The sequence below is a fragment of the Nothoprocta perdicaria genome, unplaced genomic scaffold (genome assembly GCF_003342845.1).
Source record: "Nothoprocta perdicaria isolate Ctin4 unplaced genomic scaffold, notPer1 scaffold_13, whole genome shotgun sequence".
NCBI classification, from domain to species: domain Eukaryota; kingdom Metazoa; phylum Chordata; class Aves; order Tinamiformes; family Tinamidae; genus Nothoprocta; species Nothoprocta perdicaria.
The window spans coordinates 479194-489497 of NW_020454427.1; the positions used below are offsets into that span (position 1 = coordinate 479194).

General features: G+C 41.3%; 1 protein-coding gene across 1 annotated transcript in view; it reads right to left on the reverse strand.

Annotated features, from left to right (window-relative positions):
• GNPDA2 (glucosamine-6-phosphate deaminase 2) overlaps window positions 1–4371 on the reverse strand; it is a 5858-nt gene extending 1487 nt beyond the window's left edge. Inside the window, exons 1-6 of the mRNA XM_026033542.1 lie at window positions 4185–4371; window positions 3940–4103; window positions 3582–3683; window positions 2909–3091; window positions 2401–2585; window positions 2121–2295 (exon numbers count right to left, since the gene is read on the reverse strand). Coding sequence (XP_025889327.1) covers window positions 2121–2295; window positions 2401–2585; window positions 2909–3091; window positions 3582–3683; window positions 3940–4103; window positions 4185–4240 — 865 coding nt within the window. The 5' untranslated portion in view covers window positions 4241–4371. The remainder of the gene's footprint in view (window positions 1–2120; window positions 2296–2400; window positions 2586–2908; window positions 3092–3581; window positions 3684–3939; window positions 4104–4184) is intronic.
• Between the last annotated feature and the right edge of the window lie 5933 nt (window positions 4372–10304).

Below are 10304 nucleotides of genomic sequence, written 5' to 3' on the forward strand. Positions count from 1 at the left end.
TGACTTGCTGTCTATGTTGACTACCATTTTTTTTTTTTTTTTTTTTTAAATTGAAGATGACTTTCTCAGATTTCCTGAAACATAAGTATTGCTTTGACCTACAAGGGAAAGAAAGCCAGGAGTGTCTCCATGGAGTTTAACAGGAAGGGGAAAAATAATAAATAGACATTCAGTATAAGAGTCATTGATGAAGGAAAAAAGTATTAGCTGCAGATTAGATCTATATTAGAACTTCAAAGCTTTCCACTTCCTGACAGTTTCTTTTCTAGAAGAGGAAAAAAAGAGAGAATTCCCCACTTTTCCTAGAGGCATTAAAAACAGAGGGACTAGCGCTGCCATATTTCATGAGGGATATTTAAATCCTCTTGGTCAAAGTGTATTTCAAGAACAGAGTTAGAAACAAGAGCTGATATTGGCAAGGCCCATCCCCTTGGTTGATGGAAGATAACATGCTTTATTTCAAAGGAACAGCCTTGCTACCTATTTAACTCAAGTATTATTTGAATAAGTTTATACAGTTTCAGAGAAGCATGCACAGGTGTGGACAAAGCTTCCTGGCATTAACTCTTTTCTGCAAAATAATCAATAAATTTACAAATAGTCAAAAGTTATGGGTAACTAAAGAAGAGTTATTCTAACTATCAGCCAGTGTGACAGTTTATTATCTAACAGTACTTTCAAGTTTCATACCGTCTTGATTTTTTTAAATGGTGAGAAATTTTAGTAACTAGCATAATTAACTAGTCCTTAAGAGCTGCTTAGCATCTTTAGTCTAACTTGAAGATCAACACAGAGAAAGAATCCAGATTTGACTATTGATTTCCCTTCCATCTTAAAATGAAAAAAAAAAACCTCAAACTGCTTTATGACTGGGGAAAGTTCAGCTCATTTAAAGTAAACAATTTCTAAAAATTCTATTTCTCTGTATATATTACAAGGTAATTAAATACAGTGTGAAAGAATAGCATCCATTCACATACTGTAGCCCTTTTTCTTTTTTTAAAGCAATGTTGAATATCAGCATCATGCCTAAAAATGCTACACTAGTATATTTGTATCTTCTCTTAACAAAGCTTGCTTGTATAAAGTATTATTTTTCATCCAAGTAGCCTAGATAACAAGCCTAAACTCCCTAAAGTTCAGCTTTGAAAGTAGTAGGAAGGAGTATTTAGTAGTGTGATGCAGGTGAAGACTATCCCTCCCACATACACCAACAGGATACTGAAAATCTCAAAAATTAAAACAGTATCTACAAGTAAGCACACTGAAGATCTAATTAATTTTGCAATCTAAAGCATCTATGGACACCAGTGATGCAATACTCTAAGAATATTTTCATAAATAACAGTGTAGATCTCAGATACTTCAGTAACAGGAAAATTCAAGTGAGAAAGCCTACYGTTGTGATACAAACACGACTTCTCTGCTTTCACCTACAGCAGCACAGTAGCTACAGCTCCACAGAATTGCATACAGCCTCGGCAAAGTGGAACAAAACTGCAAGTAGGAATTCCCCATGACTACCAAAAATTCAGCGTTACCTTAAGCCTACCTAAATATACCTACTGCAAATACGAACAACAGTGCAAGTGTGCAATGTATTAGGAGCCAGTATGGACTGTTGTGCCAACTGCACTGTATGCAAGATGTCCTCAACTGACTTCCAAGTCTGCGTCACACGTCAGTTTAACTAGACAACGCTTTACAAGATACCAAATGGCCAGTCATAACAAAACAAGTCATAAAAAAAGTATAATGGAATATATCATGATTAATACATCTCTCAAGTGTCCTTTAAGCAAGACTTTCCAGTGTGTTTATGACCAGCATTCTAGACACAGACTGCTGCTGTTTTCTGAACATGGAGTCGAATATTACTCAACTGCAAAAGTGAGAGCAATGAAAAGACCTTATTCAAAGGACACTTTTCAGGAATATCAACTGACACACTCTGATCTCACGTGTAAGAAACACTGTRTCTCTTATCACTGTTCCACTCAACACAGAAGTTAACATTTCTTGTTTTGAATACATTTTATACATTAGCTACCCTAATGTGTTGGAAGGCCCAGACTTAACATAATTTTCAATATGAGTAATTCTTCTAATTCAGTGCTCACCTTTAAAGTACTTTACAGTTTTAACTCTTAATTCTAAAGTGGCATCTTCATCACATACAAAGATAGTGCGAGGGTGCTGCTGGAAAGCAGAAACTGTCCACATATGATTGACCCCTTCTTCAATTGCTTTGTACAATGCAAAAGCTTTATGTGCACCTGTTATAAGAATCATCACCTGCAAAAGAAAAGTCTCCGTTTACTTTCAGTCCCAGTTTATATACCAGCTTGAAAACAGATCTTGAAAACAAAGACATGCAACTAAAACCAAAGGAGTTCTTACTTCTCTAGCATCCATCACTGTACCCACACCAACTGTTAGCGCCATAGTTGGTACTTTAGATAAGTCTCCATCAAAGTATTTAGCATTTGCCAAAATGGTGTCCATTGCTAAAGTCTTTAATCTCGTTCTTGAAGACAAGCTTGATCCTGGTTCATTGAATGCAATGTGGCCATCTGGACCTATGCCTTTTCAAAGTTAAAAAAAGTAAATCATTCCAGAGCTAAAAGTCAACAGATAAGCTTTTCTTTCACAGGGGGTTAGCTTAAGAATGAATTCTCTAGCCCCATGCTTTCAGTAAAACACACTGAAAACTTATTTCAGAGTAAGTTATTATTGAAAACTGGACACCAGCCAGCCTGCTTTGATATTCAGACTGATTTTTGTTAGTCACAGAACTTTCTTATACAGTATTTGCAAGTACATTTTTTTAGCAATTTTCTAAAAATAGCAACTACAGATCTGGTGCATTTGTTTGAATTTTAATTGATCACAGAATGTTTTGTCATACCTCCRACAAACAGATCAATCCCCCCGGCTTCTTCTATTTTCTTTTCAAACGCGTCACATTCTGCCTGTAGATCTGGAGCATTCCCATCAAGGATATGAGCATTATTTGGATCTATGTCAATATGCTTAAAGAAGTTATTCCACATGTAAGAATGATAACTCTCTGGATGATTTCTGGGAAGCCCTGCAACCGTTACAGTGAAGTTAATACATTACAAGATTGATTTAACCCACCTTGATCATTCTACTGTACATGCAACAAACATGGCATGGAAGACAAAGTTTTGTTTTGTTTTTAAAAAAACACAAATCAAATCACAATTTGAAATAATATTTGGGTTTTCCTATTGCTATGCAGCAAGGTAATTGTTTCAGTACATTCACTTTGCACAAATATCACAAAGAAGGTAAGATCTTCAAAAGAAAAAGTGACAATATTACATGACAAAGTACTTCCTGTGAGAGTGTTTCAGTTCTTTACAAGCACTGATTTTTCTGGGATCTGCTTGGACCAGTAATACCTCTTTGCACTTTTGAGAATAAGACACATGCTTAAATTACACAATGCACATGTAGAAGCATAAACCTATTAGAAACTGATCTTGTCCTCTTATATGTTTAGCGATTTTAACGTTGAAAGTTTCAGTGTACCAATAATTAATACCACAGCTTACCAACATATTCATCCATATTGAAAGTCTTTACATATTTGAAAGACAGATCTCCGTTCTTGTGATATTCTATCAGCTTCCTGTAGCATCCCAAGGGCGTACTCCCTGTTGAATAAAGTTTTGACACTGTGCTGTATATCCACACAACATTTTCAGAGTGTATTTACATCTCTCCATAGTCAGAATTTGCTACAATGTTTTTCCAATAGAATTAAACCTATTATTATCATAACTATTTTTTAAGCAAGAAAATTTCATATTTAGATTACAAATATATTGGAAGTATTATAAAAAAAAAAAAAAACCTATTAGCAGAGATGCAAATACATTTTTAGGTTACGTAGATTTTGAAGAAACTTGCCTGTTGGTAGACCAAGTGTGAARTATCTCCCTTGACTTGGCTTGAATTGGATAATACGATTACAGATGTATTTTGCTGCCCATTCACTAGCCTGGTCATAATCTTCAAGGATTACTAGTCGCATGATGGCGGTGAGGGACTTGTGCAACAAAATGAACTTAAACCTGGGGAAAACGTTAAAAATTTAAAATAAGCCCCACATAAATATCTATAAGCCGCTTAAATAAGAAGAGCTAAACAATCACCTTTTATAGTAATATATAGCAAGGCATAGTAAAGACAAAGGATATTTTACTTGCATAAATTTTGTATTCTTGMAGTCCTAGCTCAAACTGCTGTACAGTGGAGCAAACAAAAAAAGCACCTACAGAACCTAAGCAACAAACACCAGCCAGTTAGTTATTAGAATTCATAAATTTAAAGCAATTTGTGAGAAAAAAAAAAACAGCGGAAACGAGATAAAGCCACATTTTGAATTCTTATCTTAAAAAAAAAAAAAAAAAAAAAAAAAAAAAAAAAAAAAAAAAAAAAGCACTGTTTTATGTTTCACGACAGCAGCCGGCTCGGAGAGAAGCAACGGGCACCAAACGGCATCAACACCAACTCGCAGCAAGAGAAGCGTTAACGGACCGAGCGCGGCGGCCGCTCCCGCGCCACCCGCCGCGGGAGGCAGCGGCCGGACCCCGCGGCCGCCGCTCACCCCGCGGAGCCGGCGCCGCTGCAGGCGGCAGCGCGCAGGGATCGTCACCACCCGCTCCGCTCCGTTCCGTTCCGTTCCGCACCGACCAGGCCGCCGCCGCCGCCGCCCCGGCCGCGACACCCGGAAGCGCCCGGCGAGCAACGGAAAACGCCTCGGTGGGGCGAGGCCGCGCATGCGCGGGGCGGCGGCCGTTGGCGGCGTGCGGGCTGTGGCGTCGCCGTGTGGGGAGCTCTGGGAGGGTGCTGGTTGCYGCAGTGCTTGAAGCTGCTGCAAAAGCGAATGCTTGTGGTTATTGGTGGGGAGAGGAAGAAAGTCCCCTCTCTGCTGCTTTAGTCTCAAAGCAGTGTGTGCTACCTGCCYATGCCCACAAGGTTCAGTGGGGGAGAGACCAGTTGGATATTAGGAAAACTCTCTACATGGAAGGTGTGGTGACGCATGGAACACACTGTCCAAGGAGAGTCACCRTCCCTGGCRGTGTTCAATAAATGTGTAGATGAGGCACTTAGGGACATGGTTTAACAGGCACGGTTGAATGGTTTACAGTTGGACTCGATGATCTTGAAGGTCATTTCCAACATAATGATTCATGATTCGGTGGGGCTCATGAGAAAGGGAAGCAGAGCCTGCTGGAATGGGTGGTGCTGCAGGAGGAGCTGCTCGTGTTAGCTCGGTTTCCCTGGGCAGAGCAGTGTCATTCAGCTTCACTTCTTCCCCACGAAGGCTGTTTCTGGTGCTGGGTGTATGGTTAGACCCATGTGCCTTGTTTATCACCGTGCAAGTAGAGCTCCCTTAGGAATCTTTGCTCTTTCACACAATTCTTGTAGTTACCACAACACAAAGTTTCACTAAGATCAACATTTTGACCAATAATTAGTAATTGCTCATTAGTAATGACCAAAAAAAAAAAAAAAAAAAGCTTAAAATTCCAGTGGTTGGGATTCCTGTACTGCAAGTTCTTTAGGGGCTTAAGGAATATGCAGAGTGCTATTTCCGTGTCTGGATGTTCTGCACTTTTCCCTACTTGTAAATTCTGAAGAGCTCTCTGTGCCTGTTGTCTTTCAGCATATCTTRGCAATGTGATCAATTGCTGCTTCTAGTCACTGTCAGACAATTTCCCCATCCTTTATGAATTTATTCAATGCCACCTTTCCTTGTCCCTATGCTAATGCATAGGTTGTATTTTTCCCAAGTATTTCTTCAAAATTTCCTTTCTGGTAATATGTTTAGATAAATACAGCACACTGTGTGCACTGTGTGTTGCAAGTAATTAGAAAAAAACTTAATTCCTTGCTAGTTTTCAGGCCCATGAGTAGTATGACTAAAGATTTCTTAAAATTACATGTAATATCTAGATTCCAGTGCCCTGGTGCTTTTGATATTCAACAAGTTGATCTAATTTTTATAYCTCTGCTGTGATCAGGTAGTTTTGGTACTTCAAAAAAAAAAAGAAAAAAACTAGTAATTCTTCAGTTATCTTCAGCTATCTATTCAAGTGACTGGGAATGTAAATGAATGTGCTTCAATAGCAACCTTGCTAAACTGAGTTTCACCTGAGGAGGGACACCTGAATTTAGAAGGGTAAATCCAATCTTTTAACAAAGTAGCTGTCCCTTCAGATTTGGTGGGGTAATCTCCTTTTCAGTTTGATGACCAAATGTTGTAGGTCCAGCATTAGGACCTACAAAGAAAAATGACCCAACCTGAATATTTGTGGTAACGTTTAACCACACAAGTCGGCTTAGAATTCACTCCCATCTTTCTTGCTCATCAGAGTGAGTAACGACCCATCCGAGGACCAGCTGTGYCTCTCACCTTTCATGTTTAATGCTAGTCTTGGTAGAACTAAGACAATAAGTGGCTGCCTTTCAGATACACAGATGGCAAAATATTCCCAACTTGCATCTGCTCAGGCTACAGTGGTCTCATGAATTTCAGTAGAATCTGCTGGAGTTTTATTTGCAGTTCCATAGGGAATTACTTGACAGCCTGATGCCTTCACTTAGAAACTAACCGGTGCGAGCCCTTAATGCTTAACCAATGCTGGGAAGAACATATGGAGAGTTGTGCATTATGTTTACGTAGTAAACATAGTAAAAATCAGGCAGGTTTGTGGGACAATTAGTGACAAAGTTCACTGTAGTAAATCAACACATGGTGAAGGTCAGAAAAAGTAAAAAGAATGAGAAGGTTGCAAAGAGGACTCTTGCCAAGTAAGGGATTGAAAGTAGAGGTTGACGAAGCAGCAATGAGAAGATGAATTAGAAAAGACCTTGACTTCTCCTCTTACCAAATTAAGCTYTGTAGTATACCAGGCAGATGGTGAATGTGGAGACAAAATAACATAGCAACTGAAACCTTTTAAAAAGCAATAACTGTAGGAGGGAGAGGAGAAAAACTGCAGTTGAAATGAAGTTTTAAATTTTTCAGACCTCTTTGAAAAAGAGGTGAAGTGGAAGATGCCCTTGGACACTGTTTTAGGCCACATACTCAATATATTTCTATTTTTCTATGCCTGAAGCATATTGGACTTCTGGTATCTTCACCTTATTTTCAAATATAACCTTGAGGAGGGTGAATTTATTTGGTTACTGCTTGCAAAATCTGAAGATAGTTTTCCATGCTTATGTTTCCTGTACTTGTTATGATTTTATTAAAAGTTTCCTTTATATTAGACCTCAGCACCTTCATTCTTACTAGCTTCAGTGTCTTCTGCTTTAATGCAGCAATTCAGTTTGGTCAAAATTCCAGTAAAATAATAAACATCAGATAATGGTACCAGGATATGCCAATGGAGGCACAGAAATGAAGCRTCTTGCAAAGCGGCACCACTTCTGTTTTCACAGGCAAGGCTTTGACTCGGTTTGTGAAGCTGTACCCAACAAATAAGTACCGTGTGCTTTTGTTTCTAGTTCCTGTTTCCCCTAAGCCACGTGCTTGTGTTTTTTAAGAGTTGTCTGTTCAGGGTTGTCTCTTTCTAAGTGTTACCCATTCTCTTAACTGTCTATTTTGATAGAGATTTTATCACCAAGTGCCAGCTAGTTCTGAATGTCACTACAGAGCAAGCAATAAATTGGAGGAGAGGTGAAAGGAACATGACATAAGTACTACACCATCATCTCCTCATCTCATTGCTAGTAAATTGTTYGGTGGAGTTACGCAGGAATTCAGTGCTGGTACTACTAAAGCCTACTAGGTACTACTAGGAAACCAGAAGGCAGAGCTGTGTGTTGCAATTCTTCATGTTGTTGTCCTCCCTTCACTACTGATGTTTCGGTTGCTTGGTAGGYGTCTGTGCCTCTGTCTGTACCCCTGTAATGTGGCACATTGGGAGCCAGACTCTTTTGGAGCSCAGTGACAGGACAAGAGGCACAAATTGAAACACAGGAGCTTCTGTCTGAACAGGAGGAAAATCTGTTTAACCTGCAAGGGTGAGTGCTGCAACACATTGCCCAGAGAGGCTGTGGAGTCTCTCCTTCCTTGGAGATACTCAGAAGCTGTCTGTGCAGCTCACTCAAGGTGGCCCTGCTTGAGCCAGGGGGCTTGCACTAATCGATTTCCAAGGTCCCTTCCAACCTGAGCTGTTCTGTAATTCTGTGACTCTTGATGCTGAAGGAGGTTTCTGACAGTGCTCTCAGCTCTTGTTTGAGCCCAACCCCATGCAGAGTGCACAGCTCAGGAGATATTTGCTGACTCTTCTGTCTGTCCCTCCCTCATCTCCAGCTTCTATCCATAGCTATTAAGAAGGATTTCAAGGTGTTTGCATATGGATATTGGTGGTAACCAACTTCAGGGACGGCAATGCACTTGTTGAGGCCTGGAAACTCTRGTMAAACAAAAGRGGAAACAAATGCCTGCTGACCACCTGAGCTGAATCAAGGCACAGATCAAAAAAAGGGAAACCCCTGCTGACCACCTGGGCTGAATCAAGGCATGGATTGACAAAAGGAGGGAACTCCTGCTGATCACCTGGGCTGAATCAAGGCACAGATCAAGATGATGGCAGCTGCCTCAGACCTGCTCATGGGCTGGTGCCTCTTTGGCCCTGTGTTCCTGGCTAGTCTTGTTTTCTGCTGGATCTATACGTGCAAGTATCAGAGTTGATGGGGAAGCAAAGTAATTTCAACCATAACAGCTATCTTTGCATTGATAGTTGCTTTTGTCTCATCAGCACTACTGCTCGTGGACATATTTATGGTGTCGTATATGAAAAACCCAAATGATTGAGGAGCTGGTGACCCTGCTCCGTGGGTACCCCGTGGTGCCCCACCGATTGCTCTGATGGTTCTGACTCCTTCCTGCCCAGTGGGCATCCTCAGGAAAGCGCAGACAGGCTGGTTCACTGCAGCCGCGGCGCTCGGCTTCTGGGATGCGGCCCACGCCTGGAGCTGGTGTCCTCATCGGAGCACGTTCAGAAAATRTGAGTAGCCTGACTGGGGGAGTTGAAGCTCGGATGACCTGCATCTCAGGTGACAGTGTCTGGAAGCTTGGCTAGCAATAGTTGTTTCAGATTTCTACCTAGATAGACTTTTAATATTTTCTAAATGCATGGTGGGAAAATCTGTAATGTGATCGTCTTAGGAAATCATTGTGCAGGCACTAATAATATATAGATAGTGTAGCACTACAGCACGCTGTCGTGTGTCTTCAGCTTCTGGCTATATGCAGGCGGAGTCAGTGGGTGTCCCAGTGCCAAGGTTGTCTCCTGATGGTGCTTGTGCAGAACTGAACACAGTTCACACGGTGTGAAGCTTCATGCCTGGCTTCCAGGAACCTCGCTCTAGGTGAGAGGTGACTAGAAAAAAATCATGCTCAGTTGAATAAGGGTTTTCGAGCATCATCCCTTTTTTTTTTCCGCTGAAGACTCTTTGCTTTTCCCTTCCAGGGGCCTCGCTGTGTGAGCCGCGAGGCGGCGCGTGCGGGCCGTGGCGCGCGGCGCGGCCGGCAGGGGGCAGCGCGGCGCCGCCGCCTCCGGGGCTCCCGTCCGCGCGGCGCGGGGCGGGGCGGGGCGGCAGCGGCCGCCGCCTCAGGCGCGGCCTGTTCCTCCGGGTCCGCGTAAATACTCACGGGGAAAACCTTGACCTTCCGTGGTGTCTGGCGTTAGGAACTCGGCACGGCGCTGCTGTGATTGCTACCGTGCTCACCTTTCAAATCGCYGACTTCCCCTGCGGACCGTTTCTGCTGTTACTCTTTCTCTTCCTTTTTAAAACTCTGAATTCAGTGCTTCAAATGAAGCAAACTGTTCTTAAATGTTAAGTAGTTAATATATAGTCTTGTACGCCTTAAATTCTTACTGCCTTGTTTCTTGACTTAAGTAGTTAGCTTGAAACAGAATCCTAATGAATCTTACACTCCTCTCCATTTTTTTTTTCATATTTATAGTAAAATAAATATCCAGGAAAATGTAATTTATGTGTTATATTTTTCAGAAGATTTTCCAGCTTATAGTAGYTTATTTTTGGAAGCACTAATGGTATTCTTTATCATGTGTCCATTCAGTGAGGCTGACCCAAGGTGGGGCTTGGGCAGCGGGTCAGAAGCATCCTTGGGTGTAGCCTTCAGAACATGCTGCAAATTATTGATGCATCTTTATCTCTAGGTGAATCCAGATTATTGGGTATTTTTCTATCTTCCTAATATGTAGCTGCTTTTTTTTTTTTTTTTTTTT